We start from the raw sequence: 16302 nt of genomic DNA on the forward strand, positions 1-16302 counted from the left end.
AACTGGCCTTCTACTATCAAGAAGTGGCATGGCATTTTGGCGCACTCTTCTTTTGGCTAGTTTTATAATTAGAAACAATTCAAGAATAATTTATAACAGAAACCATTTCCTATATGCATCTGCGGGAAACACTGAATGCAAGTGTGCATTTTCGCACTTAAGTTTATGCACCTAGGCCGTGCAGAAGTAACCCTACCGCCGCCCTTATCAACCGCGGATAAAGCACACCTCCTAATCCGTTTTTAAGTCCATCAGGCTGGGTTTACTACTGGAGAGGTAGCTTCATCACGCTTATGACCCAGATGCAAACCTCAGCAGGCTGAACGCTAAGCAACACCCAATCTAAGGTCCACATTCAAACATCTATTTGGTTACTTCAATAAGGAGTTTTACCTCCAAAAAGACAAAATGAATTCTACCATGCAATTGGAGTTTCAGTATACATTCAGAGAGAACAACCCAGGCCTAACTCTTTGGCATGTTATTACCGAATTTACCACTGAACTAGGTAAATGTCAATCCAAGCTAAGTCTTATTGTTTAGGCAAGTGTAAAATGTTCTTTTAATACATTTGTAAGGGTGGTCCCATTTCTTTTCAAGTTCAGAAAATATACAACAGGTTTAGTCATGCTTGTTCGGGAAGCAGAATTTAATATCTCCTCCTCGTCCTTAAAATACATGAAACCTTTGAAGTGCCCAGAGGTATCCAGTTTGTAGTGTTTTGGCTTTACCCTCCTTTGCCACCAGCAATATTAACAGTTGAAAAGGTAGGATTAAATTGAGGCGTAGCCTATGTTACAGATTATATACAAAAGCTCATACTTGTCAGCGTAATTATCTACGTACATTGTACATCAATATAACATATGAATATATTAAAAAAATAAAAAATGACCCAAATATAAATTTTAAGTATCTTTAACAGCGAAACACAAGAAGCAGCTTGCATGATCTTATCCAACACGCTTCATTAGAAGGGAATGCACTAAGCAATAAATTGAAACAAATGAGTAGTTCAGCTCTTTAGAAACGAGCTATATACCAAAAACTTGAAACAGAACATTCTTCAATACTTTGAAGTGAATTGGAAATGAATTCTATCCATACAAATCAGAAATCGTCAAAATCATCATGAAGCATGTTTGTAGTAGAACACTTCAGTTACTCAAATTTACGTTCTCTTGATTATAAAAAAAGAACATATTTGCTACTCCAACTCCGGTTTCTAGCCAGACTCTGAATATCATCACATTCCTCCAGACCTATACTGGTACAATTTACCAATTACATGCAGCGTAGTTACAAAACCAATGAATCCAAGGCTCATCACTAATACTACAGTAGGTGTGATCTTTAGTCCTGGAGCATCATCAGTATAAAACCTCAGCATATTGCTGCTATTGCTACTTCCAGCTCCAGCACCTGTCGTTCTCCTCCGCCGCATCCCAGCAGCTGCAGCACTACCCCTAGGAGGATTATCACCACCCCTAGACACCATTTTTTATCTGAGACTTGATCAACAATTACTTGGTTAGTGTCAACGCAATTTGGTTACTCAATTATTCTTTAAAAAAACAACTATTTGGAAATAATCATACTTCTGCAACTATAATATGCAAGGAAAACATAGAATTGAGTACAGAAAATGGTGCAAATACAATCTATTCATAACATTTAACACATTATTTAGCATGTCTATTTAGAGACAACCATACTTTTGCAACTAAAAACATGCAAGGAAAACATAGAATTGAGTACAAAAACCAAATACAATTTATTCATAACATTTTACACATTATTTAGAAGTGTATCAAGTACTGGGGTACATAGGGATGGCAGTACGCCAGGACAAGTTTCTGGGACAAGGGGAAAATGGACCTCATTTTTAAACAGCAGGCAGACAGCCAGGGGACAGCAGAAAGAGGAGGATGGGGCAAGGAGGGGAGTTGTATAATATGCATATAGAATTTGAAATGCTAGTTATGAAATAATGTTTCAGTAAAACATACCAAATTAAAATACTTGAACATTGCAAAATTGCAACATGAACTAGATCCATTGAACAGTAACATATTACATACTCAATAGTAACATTCAAAAATCAAAATTCAAATAGAAATTCAAGTACCCATCGCAGTGCTGACATGGCTGCGGAATGGCGGAGGCGGGGGTACTTGGGTAATCTAGGTACCCGGTGCGGGGACGTCTTAAGGATGGCTACTTCAAGGTTTAAGAGGGGCTTGTGAGTCCCCGTGTTAAATCGTTATTTAGTTAATAGTATGTTAAAGAAGAAATGTCATACCTCAGGGCACTACAATCTTGCATCATCCGAAAAGAACTCCACGATTAACATGCACAGGAAAGGTAGAAATAAAATAGTCTCTCTTTGAGCAATTTGGTGCGCTTGAATGAACGCCTCTAAGGTGATGGATTAAAGCAATGGCAAACTGTATAAAAACAGCTGAGGTGCTAGCAGCAGTTGTACACCTACAAGCTACAGGCATGATCACTAAAAGACAACATGAGTAAAACCGATGACTGTAATAGTGCAAACCTAGCAGCAAAGTTGCATTGTAAAAGAAGCCTTTTAACAAGAGTCTTGCAGCTGATGAGAAGGACATCGCATAACAGACTTGCAGCTGCCACAACACATAGATGGAGATAAGTAATGTTCTTATCATGGGACCATAACCCTACTGGCTGTAACAAGGTATGTAGACAATCTGTTTCTTATTTAGTTTTAGCTTTTTGTGGCTACTGAATTAATGTTGCAGCAGATCAAGAAGGCATCTTTTACAGTGATGAAACTGATAAGATCACAACAAAAGCAGACAGCTTGAGTATTGGTCGGGATGTGTCCAGGGAGGATATTAAGCAGGCATTATTGAAAAAATATAAAGAAATGGTTATATACATCTAAAGATAAGGATGTCTCATAAGATACCCACACAGATAAAATTCATATAGATTAAAAAGGTCTCTTCCATTGTGATGAGGAAAAGAGATGACAGTAAAAGTGTAAAGCTGTTCTGCAGCAAAGTTGCAGATTGTTACAGAAGCCATTTCACAACAGTCTTGCAGCTGCCACAACATGGAGACAAACATAAGCATTATTCTTATCTTGGGTCTGTAACCTTTTCAGTGTAGTATATATTATCATAGTGGATTAATTATCTCTTTAAAAAAGAAAAAGAAAAATTGTTGGTGTGTTCTTGCCCATTATTTTGGGCAGTTTCATGACACTTGGGCAATAATGGGTCCATGTTATGTGTGGACATTTAAATTTTATTATGTGAAGTAAGGATTTCTCCTTGCAAAATTTTAAAAAGCTAATGTAGTCTTTCTAAATAATGATACTGATGAGTAACTCTAAGCAAAACCCAAAATTGGTATCAACGACTATAAACGGTCAACCATGAACAAATAACCCAGTCTTGAGGACTTGAAAACAACTAATTAAATGCAAGAATTTTATAATTATATTAAGGTAGATTATGAACTCATAAAGAATTCAAATTTTATTGAACACGATCACCTTGAAGTAAAACCAAGTTAAGGACCCTAAAACATCTTTCAACCATGCAAGTGAAAACAAGTAAATAACCTAGTGATCAGAGACAAAGTGTTTCACATCATCTTTAATAGAAGTTAGATTATGTCTGACCATATCACTCATGGAAGTATTGTAGTTTATATCAAATATGGAAGTGATCAAGTAGACTGATATTGATTTAGACATTACAACATAAGTAAAGGAAACCTACAATCTTCATAAATCTAATTTTCTACCTTCGGGTTGAAATATTGAATAGATAAAATGAATGGTGAGTAAATAGGAAGGTAACACTTGAAGAGTATACCACGTTACCAAGTTATTGGGATACCTCTAACCTATTACGAATTTAAAATGTATTCTTCCAGTAATCCTCAAAAAAGAAAACGCGAGCTAAATTGGAATCTGCAAGTCACCTTTGGAAACCTTGAACAATAGGATTACTAATGCGAGAAGCAATTCAACAAGAGAGATAGTTAGGAACACACAAAGAAAGGGAGTATTTCAATCTACTACGAGGAATAGAACCCTAATTGGGGAATAAATTTATCTAAATATGGTGGTAAGAACGAAATTTGAAAGGTGGGAAGTATGTAACATATAGTATTGAATCAATACGATAGAAAAATGCAAATTTTTGAGATAGGGTTATGTGAGTTTAATTATGTTAGCTGGCTTATTATATAAGCATGAGTAATACTAAATTTTAATTATCAAGTTAGCGCTCGTAGACTCTGGTATTGAAAGTATTGGATCAACTATAATCCTACAATTTAGAGAAAGTAAAGTCGCGATGAGATCGTCAACCTAATACGAACTAAAGGAGGATTATAAGCCACAAGGCATGATAAGAACAATGATGATGACTTACATCGTTAGCAAGCAGAGAGTTGTAAGAATGAATAAGTAGACATTGACAACATCCTAATAATGGTTCTATAGCTACTTAGTTGTAAACCTACAACCTAAGGATGAATCCATAAGTCATTATGACTAAGAGACATGAAATATGGAATTATTGATAAGGATAGTAACATTCAATACATTCTCGGATGATAATTAGAACTTGTGTAAACAATAAAATAATACAAGACAGTGATATATATATATATATATACAAGATCATGCCAAATTTGGTGAGATTAATAACACAACTTCAGCCGATATATATAGTGGTGAATTTGACGTAAGAAAGATAAGGGGCAGCTGCCCTAATATGTAGTTATAGTCAATTAAGGATATGAGATTTGGTATTGTAACTACAACTCAAGATACAACTCTACTGTCTCTGATGTCCCCACATGTTTAGACTCTTCGAAAAGAAAACCAATATAACAACAAGAGGATTGAAGGGACTTATCTTAGTATCATCGCATTTGCGCCTTTGAGTGAGTTCTGATCAGGCCAAACCCCCTAGTACAGTAAACCCTAATCATAGGCGATGACGATAAAGTGAGCTATGTAGTTAGTATGTGGAATCAATCATAGGTTGAGCAACATGGCCTTTAGACCACCATGTAATTTCAATTCAAGAATCCCTACAATGTATTTGGAAGACCTAAGATTCCTCATTTCCCTCAGTGACCCTAGTACGGCTGCATAATGTCAATAATTTAAATTTTATGAGTAATTGGATTTATTTCCTTATTTGTCTAGTTTCATATTTTGGTATTTTATTGTTCTTTCCTTTTTGCCAACAATGTGATGTGGAGCTGTTTAGCCAACTATATTATTGATGATTCTATTTTGCCTCTAAGTCATGTCTTTATTTCTTGATTAAATTGTACTATTGTGGCCACTCTTTATTTCTTTTGTTTTAGACTTTTGCATTGGATGTTTCATCCTTGATGTTGAATTTAAATTTTAAGGTCTTTCTTGTGAATTTTGTTGGCAAAGTGACATATGATGGGCCTACCAAAGGGATTCCTAACAATTAAGTGGATATATAGAATTAGGGTATGGGGTCATTAGTGAGAGTATTCCTGCCCCACCCTCTCCCAAGACTTCGAGAATAGGACTAGTGATATTCGTGGATTATTATGAGCAATGGGTTGCACCCCAACATAAAACTAGTCAAGGTCACGAGTTAACCTAATGGACTTTCAAATGCAAAATTTGCATGTGTAGCAAAGAACTTATTTGATGACAATCAAGAAGAGATACAGAATGGGAATTCTAAAGTAAAAGTGTTAACCTCAAATAAAGATCCAAGTTGCATTATAAAAAACTTCATTTCAGGGAGTCTCGTACAACTATTAGAATTTGGAATATCTTATGATAATATTATTATTAGAGACTATAACTATTGTATACTATATTAGAATGTTGTTTTTGTGTGACCAATAAATTTTAAGAAGTGTTTGACCCTAGAAAATGTAACCATGTCAGAGTTATGGATTGAACTTCACTTTTAATAAGAATAATTAAGTAAATAGGTTATCATCCCTATGTATGTATGTGAATTATTAATCATTCTTTTTATAAGAGTAAATCTTGGAATAAGTATAGACAAGGTCTAGCATAGAATGAACATTTTAGTTGTGCAACTTCTAAGAGGAAGTCAAAGGCTAGTGGGGGAGGATGTAAGGTCCCTCCTCGTATGTACTTATTAAATATAAATTTCTCTGTTAAATCCGTTATAGGAGATTAGAATAGATGTGAAGTACTGTTTATGGTTTCAATGTCCTAATAGAAACTGAGATCAATTGATTCATCCATGATTTAAACACCCAATGAATCAAGAACTACTACGTTATCTTGACTCTTTAGACATTAAATTTCACTAACAAGAATACGAGTGTTTCACCTTATGATGACGATGTTAATTATGGTACCTTAATGATTAGGTTATATGCATTCAGATAGCTCAGTATGCCCTATTGACGATGTTTATGATGTTTAAATATGTGCATGCCTAATGATGATTATTCCAATATTTTGTTTTGTTTTGAATTAATGAACAGGTTATGTTATACTAATTATGCAACTTTTAATGGTTAAATATATGAGCAGAAATGAGATAACAGTTATTTATATGAAAGATTGATGTTTTGATTTATGTGATTATCCATATGAGTTTTAAATATATCTGCATGTGATTTTTCTCGAACTACTGATGTGTGAAATGAAGTGTGTAGGATTATTAGTCGAGAAATCTAATAGAGAATCGAAACTCGGCTCTATGTACAATTTGTGAAAACTGAGGTTGAGTCTAATGAAAGATGCAAACCCCGTTGTTTCATATTTTATTTGTATCGTAAATTGAATATGTATCATTCTGTAATCATTAAATGTTAAATGTTTTGTAACAGTGATCTTATAGTATTAGTTGACACTCGTGATTTGTATATACATTTCAGCATGATAATTAGGCTTAGCCAAGCAACCTAAAAATCTGAGTTGGACTAGATTAGTGACCTAATACTAATTAGTTAGTAATCGGGATTAATTACCCTAATTAAGATTTAGTGATAAATTTGCATTCTGAGATTCTTTTTTAGAAAGTCCAACTATTTCAAGCAATTTAACAAGTCCTTAAATAGTCCTAGAGGCCAAAAAATTATGAACACTAAGTGCCTAGGGAGTATATGGATGGATTAGGGGCACTCTCCACCTCTCTAGCTCCTTTCGTAGACTTTTGTGATCACCCAAATATCTCATTTTTGCTTTAGTGCAAAAATTGGAGTTCCACCATGAGTTTGACAAGTTATACTCTACTATGAAGTTTTCCTTAATGATGAGTTTAAAATTAAAAGACTCTAAAAGCTCTTAGTCAAATGGGAAGTTATTGCAATTTGTAGGTGGTTGAGTTAAGAGCGTATTTAGTGGCACATTTGAGGGTGGAAGAGTGTTCACCCAATCTCTAGATTTAAAAAGTAAAGTCAAGATTGAAGGAGGAAGAAGAATAGCTCTTCTCAAATTTCAGCATGCCATAACCATTTGTGAAGGTAGGAATCCTTCAAGCTCATGTCTTCATACTGTGTTTTATTTCTTAAAGTAGGTTCTACATGTGTATGCATTCATATGTATGATGAACATGTTAGGGATGAGATTGTGATGAGATTTTTTTAAATGTTTTCCTTCATGTTTTACATTTTAATTTTTAAGGGAAAACTGTAAAGGTTGTGTTGGCATTACTCACCCTTGAATAAGGCAGAAGTGGCCATGTACGAGAGGAGGGCTTCAGTTGGACTCTTGGCAGTGCAAAGTCTCTCCTTACGACGAGGAGAGGGAGAGAGTAGGGTGTTATAGGCCCCTACTTGTCAATACAAACCATGTTTGTGTTTTGGGAAATTGAGAAGTGAAAAAACAGAAGTTCTTGTGATATTAGCCTCCAAAGGGCATCTGTTATGGTGCTATGACCGACTTCTCCTGCCTAAAAATATCCACCTCCTCCCTAGTCTAGTTCGATAACAAACCTATTGTACAAACCTACGATAGGAGTAAATGGTTTGAATGTGTCTTTGTATTAAATATGTTTGTCTTCCTGTCAGTTTCCTTTTCTCCATGGTTACCTTGATGAAATTGCAAATTTCATAGTGGCTACCTTGTTATGGAGCCAAGCAAAAATTCAAAGTTGTTGTTTCAATTCAATGTGTTGGGGAGATCTCTCCTCGAGATAATGATCCTATTGTAAAAATGTTATTGTTAACCTTGTTTTCTAAAAATGATTATGATTTCGGATTTTCTTCTCTGGTTCTTTGCCGAAGGAGTTCTTGAATCAGATGATTAAATAAAATAAACGAGAAGTGGCTAGCCCACGTATGTTAAAAAAAAACTGTAATTTTTCCTTTCATTTGATATTCCTTATGATTTAACTTAAGTGCATGTGTTTATCAGTAAATAGATGCAATGATGTTTTACCTTCCCTACAATGTTCTTATAATTCAAATTTGAATTCATATGTTTAAATAGTAATTAGAGGAAATGATGATATATAAAGTTATGCAATTGATTTCCAAAACAGTGTTCAAAAAATTCGATTATGTGAATGGAATTTTGATCTTGTATTTTCATAATTGTTGAAAAGAGAAATATTCCTACATTATTATATCAACATATCATCAAACTTCATGTTGTAATTCAACCTAGAGAAATATATATATATATATATATATATAACCCCTTTGGCTAACTAAGTAAATTTGAAAATCTAACACTTAATAAAAAAACGGACTTGAGAAAATTTATCTTTTAGACCAAATATGCTCTCTGCCCTTTGTATGGGAAAATTTTTTATCTCCCTTGCTAAATAGAGAATATTCCCTTAGGATCCCTTTAAATATCCTTTGTTCTAATTTTTTTGTTAATTTTATAAATTAAATACACAAAATATATATATATATATATAAAGTAAATATCTATCCTATTAAGAAGGAATTGGTTGAAGGATATTTTCAGTCTTGCTTGCTGGAATTTAGCAGTCTAATCTTAATCGATATCTTGTTTTTGTAGTTGTTATGATCTCTATTTTAGGTTTTTTAATTAAGTTAATATCCTCCTTTATTGTCATGTTTTGGATAGGCTTAATTAGGTTTATTTTCTTGATATATATAGGAGATTATAATTGCATCTATTGATGTCCTATCTTCGTTATTTAATTAGGATTTATCAATTTGGATTCAATATTAGATAGAATTTTATCTTAGATTCTATAATATTTATTATTAACCAATTTGATTGCAAGATAGTTAGACAGGGATGATCACATTTGATCTCTACGCATAAATAAAAAGCAAGCATTGGAATCCTTGCCAAAAGGCGTTGGTGGCTTCAAAGAACTATGTACTTTATTGTCACTATAAACAAATATTTACAATGTAATGTATAATTAGAATTTTCTAACTGGGGTATGCCCCTTTTATGTTGTAATAATATAGGACTGAGGTCCTGAGCTAGACTGTAGGTTTTCTTTCCCCGTTCTTTCCTACCAGTGCCCGTTTGAATGGTGAAACGCTATTGTAATTATTTTATTATTAATAATATATCATCATGGCCTTAGTCATTTACCGATCAATATATATATATATATATATATATATATATATATATATATATATATATATATATACCCCATCCTAAAATAAATAAATAAAACTACCAACTAAACTTTTGACATAATTATCCATCCTCCTAAAGACTCATCTACTCTCCCCACTTGCATCATAACCTTTTACTCAAGCGTGGAAAAGGGAAAAGTGCCATCATGACATGGCTGACGTCACCCTCCCTAAACTCTACATCTTGGTCGTTGCATGCTTTATGGGAAGTGATTCCATAAAGTTGTAAAACTAAATCAAACCTTTTCTTCACCATCCACCAATCATATCAAGGGAGGCATAGACTTGGTGACATGTCCTTGAGCTGCCCTCACATACCTTGGACAGGGCCTACTTGGGGAGTCACATTGGGCAGACCTTGGTCCACATGAGGAGTAATGGGAGCCGCCCAAAGACTTTGGGAAATGGAGAAAGGAAGGGGTGGGTAAGTTGGGTTGGGGTGGGTAAGTTGGGTGGGGGTGGGTTAGGATTAGTATGGTTAGGGATAGTTAGGTGTAGTGTTAGTAAAGTTAGGATATGTTTTTAAGTTTTAATGTTAAATTTTGGTGTTAGAATATATTAGTGTTAGATTTTAATTAGTTTTAGTTAGTAAGTGACAATTAGTTGTTAATTTTTAATGTTAGAATATGTTTAGTTGTTAGAATTTAGTAAAGGTTATTTATTGATAGATGTTAGTGTTTTAGTATGTTTTTAGTTAGTATATTAGTGATTAGATTTATAATTAATTTTTAATTATAGTAGTATAGTAAGAAGTTTAAGTTGGTATTATTTAACTTACTTTTGTAAATAGAATTAGTAATTATGTAGTATTGTTTAGTTATTTTAATTTAAAATTAATATATTTTTAACAAAGATTTGAAAGGATTGGAAGTAGAACGTGATTAGGGAAGTAATGTTATCTTAGTTTATATTAATGTTAGTGAATAATTATTATTATTATTTTGAAAATTATTATTATTATTATTTTGAAAATTATTATTATTATTATTTTGAAAATAATAGTAAGTATTTATTAAGGTGTAGGATATCGAAGTTGTTTTAAGCATTAGAGTCATTATGATGGTGTTAGTTATTGTTAGATAATGTTCTTAGTAGTTAAGTGAAGGATAAAATGGAAAATGGATTAGTTGGTAATTTTATGTTATTAGTCTTTTGTTGGGATTTAAAATTATGTGATAATTACAATATTGGGATATTTTGCATTTGAATTTTAAACCTAGAAGGTGGCTAGTGGATCGAGAAGTATTATAACTCAAATTTGACTAGATAACGAAATATGATGGGTCGGGTTATGATAGAAGATGAGTTAGATGTTGTAAATAGTTTATGATAAATGTTTTATTATTTAATTAGTTCAAAATAACTTATGATAATATCCAAATTAAGTATTAGTACAAAACATTATCTCTTAAAAATAAAAATAAATTGTTGGTGTGTTTTTGCCCGTTGTTTTGGGCATGACACAAAGGTTTAATATTAGTCCAAATGTATAAGTAGAGATAACTAAGCAGGCATTATTGACAATACAACAAGAAATAGTTTTAAAAATCTCAGATAAGTGACCTCAAAAGATCCCACACTGATCAAATTCATATAACTAAAAAAGTCTCTTCCGCTGTGACAAGGCATATGTGGAACTAGAAGGACACACAAGCTTGTTTCATCGACTACACCTTGCAAGAGACATGATTAAGGACACACCTTGCCACATGTTAAGACTAACTGGGTTCATAATATGCTGAAAACAGGTTTCAAAAAGTTGAAATATCCCTCCAAATGGTTAAAATCTCCTAGCATTACCACTAAAGTATTGGATTGTCTTTGAAGCCATTAGCAAAAGCTAGTGAATCCCGGAGCTGCATCTCCACCCTCTTGTGACAAATCTCAGAGATGTATACACATCTCCAGGACTTCTCACGCACTCAGTCTTCAATTTTGGTCAGAGACATTACCTCAACGTTTCCCAACTCCTGCCATTTCCCAGGCATCTCCTGGGCATCTCCTGCCAAAAAGGCAAATAAAAGGCATAAAAAATAACATTGAACATTATTTCCTTCTCCATTTGCCGTTGAAAGCTCTAATGGTGTCCTAGACCATTTTTGCATTGCCATTAAAATTTGCTTTCAAACTTTTTTGTTGTTTAAACCTCCTACGGCCCTGCAAAATGGCATTCAATGAGACCAAGAGCCCGAGGCTCATTTTTTATTTATTAATTTTAAGCATATTCACATGCAATGTTTTAAGCATATTCACATGCCGTGTGAATGCTTCAACAGTTCGCATATACATCTGCCAGCACAGTTGCATGCAACTGCAATAGCAGAAATGTATACAAAATGTGGAGCCATAAGTAAGTAAAGTAAGTAAGTAGGTTTTATAGTCCACGATACTATGCCATAGTTTTTGGGTTTACATATGGTGACAGTGATATGGGACTACCTCGTACTCTTTTTCGAGAGGCGCTTGGCGCTACAAACAAGGCGTACATACCCTACCCCCCAGTGGGATTTGAACTTGTGACCTTTCTTTCAAGAGTACAAGTTCTCCACCACTAGGCCAACTCAGGTTGTCATAGAATACAGAATTTATAGGATGCTTAGAGGAATGTGCCCTTATAAATTCATTGTTTATGTTCAAAATTCTATATTGAACTTTTCCGTTGTTATTGCTTTCAAAGTTCTATGTTATGATATTGTTTTGGAAATTATTAAATTATATTCAAAAAAATTGGTCCATCCAAGTACACCTGTCTCCTATTTTTGAATATCAACCATACCGGTACCGGTACCAGTCTCCAAGTCTCTCCATCTCTAGGTGACTATAGCAAAAGCAACATACAAAACTCAGGAAACATAGCTGAAGGCCATTTATGTCGGCAAGACCTTCAAAATGTGCTGTGTGTACAATCTGAGAATGATCTTCAATGCAATCTAACAAGCTAGCACCTGAACAATTTAAAAGTTAAGTGGGTGACCAAATCCGCAAAGCCAAGTGAAACTGTTCATTCACAATGATATAACCTAAACCTTCTTTATATTATTTTGTAGTTTCCATTGACCATTATTATGTCCTAGTCTCGGCATACAGTACTATGTGAACAAAATAAACTAATTACAACATACAGAGGAAAAACAAAAAATTAGAAAAACAGAAATGAACAAACAACATATTTCAAGAGCATAGATATTCTCATCTTTAGTGTCCCAAGTTTTATTACTTTAAAAAATACGTCCTTAATATATATGCACTATACAGTTATGAATTTCAGTTCAAAAAACACTGAATCCATAATTTCTCTACCTTTAAGCCATATCTGCCACTTTCTTCAAGTAGAAGCCTATGAAAGCAGACTGAGCTAAGCCAGGTGTAGTTGTAGCTTGTTCAATATGTACATTGAATGAGCATATAGAAGCTAATACTTGAGTGACTTACAAAACACCATTTTATGTAGTATGGAAAATATATGCCACACATTAAGTTATACACAACTCAAATAGAACCCTATTTTATCAAATGAAAACAAACTGTGAATAGAAATAGGCAATAGAAGGCCAAGGAGATTTAAGACAACAAATATGGTAAGTGAAAAAATAGATCTTCAAAAGCAATTTACCTAGGATCAGAGTTGTTCTGTTAGCTGTGGAAAGAGGTGGCAATAAACAGTGGCAAGGTTTGTATAACTGATCAGTAAGAGACAGCAGGCAATCAACTTTCAAAAAGAGGAAAAGCATCCAACCATTCAGAATTCATGGTTTGTGCTATTAGATTTATAGCAGGCAGGCAACTGGACTAGGCCAACAACATAATAGTCACCCTCCTGACCTCAAAAATGGACAGACGGCTAAAACATCACTAAGCTTCATTCCAACACTAAAAGTGTTAAATAGTCAAAGTTGACTTATATTTTCCAAGCTTAATTTTCTCCTTAATGTGTGATGTTTAAGGGTGGCCAAACACATATAGTGACAAATGATTGACATTTGTAAGATAAAAATAATTGGGGCACTTCACTTCTCAAATCTAATAATAAATATTAATCCACAGTCACATGCAATCCAACAAATAAATTTCCAACATTGAGCCCTAACCATGATGTGGACAATAGTTCAGTGTACAAACAACAAACATTTGCCACAAGGCCTATCGAATCACTAGGGATAGTATTCACACCAAGAAAATAGAAATCAAATGATCATAAAGCACTGAAACTTTTCAACTTGATGAGATTCCTTAAAGTTGTACAAAAACTGTTCATCAACCTCTTTGACCATAGATACCCTGACCAAAACACGATACAGTGCCCTCAGGTAATGGCGCAAAAGGGGAATCCTCATGTTCCATTGAAATCTGTCACTGGTACTGAGCTACCAGAAGTCAACTTTCTTGCAAAGGGAGACCATAGACGACTAATAGAAGCATCTCTTGGTCACTCTCCATGTCAAATATGAGGCACAGGAATTCGAGAAAATCATATGGTTCAAATACACTGATTTTGAAAAAAAAAGGACCTCAAATGAAAGGCCCCCCCTCTCAAACTGACCACACAAGATCCACAAAGTAGATTGAATAGGCACAACAACTCCTCATTTCATAAATCCAATAAAACTTTAGCCAAGCTTGGATCCATGGGAGTTGGTTGCTCAGCTGGATCAACTCCTAGGTTTCGGCATCGGTATTGATGACACCCGTGTCTGCGCTGGTCGATGATACAGAGTATGGTTGACAGATGGAGATGCTGACTGAGTCGTTTTTGAGTGGGACTACATGTACTTCGAAGTGTTGATGGAGGATTGATGATTGAGCAAGAACACCTAGATTCTGTGTCGGACATTACAACCATTCTGATGGCTGTTCAAATAAGAATAAAAATATGTTCAAGTTACCACAAACAAATGCCTGAAATTATTTATCTTGAGCAATTTTTAGGCAAGTATCTTGGACAGATTGAAGGACATTTTTTGCAAGGAATTGAGACTTCCATAACAAGATTGCCTATGAGGGCGAAATCGAAAAGAGGAACCGCAGAATATAAAGATGTGCGAGAGAAAATATCTACACATTACAAAACAAATATAAATATATATATGTGTGACTAATAAATAGAGATGTGACTAGTAATCTGTATCAGCCTGGTATATTTCAATTTGCATGTGAATTATTTGGAGAAAATATCAAATAATATCCAAACAATATTTTTATTACTCGATATCTTTTGGGTTTATTATTAGTGCATAGAGTAAAGGTTCTTACGCCCGATTTGCCCATATGACAATGCACAGAAGCACAGGAAGCAAGATAACCAAAAAATTGGTAAATGCATGAAACCCACTGGGTGCAGTAAAAATCCATTGGCCAAAATGCATGGTTTGATACAAGTCTAGAAGAAGAACTCTGCCCAGATCATACCAACTCCAAGGTCTACGGCCACAAAAGAAGAATTCGCCAAATCACACCAGGATTTCATAGCCCAGCCTTGGTTCGACGTCCCCAAATGACATCTTAAAATGTAAAATTGAATCATTGTGCTGCACCTAACCTTTGGCAACAGCAAAACAAGCCGCAATCCCTAAAAAAATCTTACGAAATAGATACCGATAATCAAGGCATCCAAACATGGCAATTAACAACTACGATCTGACCCTTCCAGACATTCCCAATAAGCCATAGTTGCATTATATAATTTATCAAAATTTAGAATTATTATCTGCGATCACGGAAGCACAAAACCGAAACTTCGGAAAACTAAATGATCTGCAAACACAATCTCGTTTTCAACCCCAAAAAAAATCATCTACTCAACTCAGCAATTTCATGATAATTTACATTATACGTATTACATAATTACATTAACCATTATAAAAAGGTACAAAGAACAAAATTCCTTGCAAGCTATCAGACATTTGTAAAAAAAAATCAAGAATCGCACCCCAAATAAATTATTGCACCAAAACAACCCTCCTTAGTTAAAAATCACCAGAAAAAATCTTCAGATGGGCTCCTACCTTGAATTGTACGATATGAGAACCCTCCTGTCGATCTGGTCGAAACACGGGTTACAATCTTCCCAAGCAGCAGCTAATTATATACAATATGAGAATCCTCCTGCCGATCTGGTCGATACACCGATTACAATCTTCCCAAGCGGTAGCTAAACAAATCAATTAGACGAAAAGAAGCTTGATATTAATAGACCGTTGAAAGGAGCAAAATTGGAAGGGTTCAGCTTTCTCTGTTAAACCGGGATTAAGTACCCGGTCAAAAGGTCGGATCTACACGTCATATGAAGGCGCCTATTGGTCAGAGGTATCCACGTGTATAACAATTTTTTAGTGGCAAAAGTCCTCAAGTGGCTTGTCTTGAATTTACTTGCCAAATGGTGAAACTTATACATGCATTGTCCCTTTATGTTTAAGTTAGTGTTTATTTATGTCATTTTTCTTCTTATAAATTATATATTTTAATATTAGTTCCTGCCCTCGGCAGGTAACTATTCCATCGGTTAGATGCAGAAACTTTTTCCATCCACCAAATTTATTAAAACTATTGATCTTTTCTAAAGTTAAAAGTATAAAAAGTACTATTTATTTGTATTTGTATTGGCTGACACCAAAAAATGTAAGGGAGACAAATAATATTTGAAAAGATTAAAAGCAAAAATTAAAAACTTTAGGTTCGATAGTCATAAAACAA

The 16302-nt window shown here is 34.2% G+C and overlaps 1 protein-coding gene across 2 annotated transcripts; it reads right to left on the reverse strand.

Annotated features, from left to right (window-relative positions):
• Nucleotides 1-970: 970 nt before the first annotated feature.
• Nucleotides 971-15855, reverse strand: LOC149573217 (protein transport protein Sec61 subunit beta-like). 2 transcript variants are annotated; one of them, XM_089814395.1, is made up of 2 exons: nucleotides 15615-15855; nucleotides 971-1511 (listed from the first exon to the last, which is right to left on the reverse strand). In XM_089814395.1, the coding sequence occupies exon 2, from the start codon at nucleotides 1496-1498 to the stop codon at nucleotides 1247-1249; it is 252 nt and encodes an 83-aa protein (XP_089670521.1). In that variant the 5' UTR covers nucleotides 1499-1511; nucleotides 15615-15855; the 3' UTR covers nucleotides 971-1246. The 2 variants fall into 2 exon arrangements, with proteins under 2 accessions (XP_089670521.1, XP_089670520.1); XM_089814394.1 differs by having other exon boundaries at nucleotides 971-1505; nucleotides 15615-15839.
• Between the last annotated feature and the right edge of the window lie 447 nt (nucleotides 15856-16302).

The sequence above is a fragment of the Cupressus sempervirens genome, chromosome 2, assembly GCF_028749045.1.
Source record: "Cupressus sempervirens isolate cs-2001-9-10 chromosome 2, ASM2874904v1, whole genome shotgun sequence".
NCBI lineage: Eukaryota > Viridiplantae > Streptophyta > Pinopsida > Cupressales > Cupressaceae > Cupressus > Cupressus sempervirens.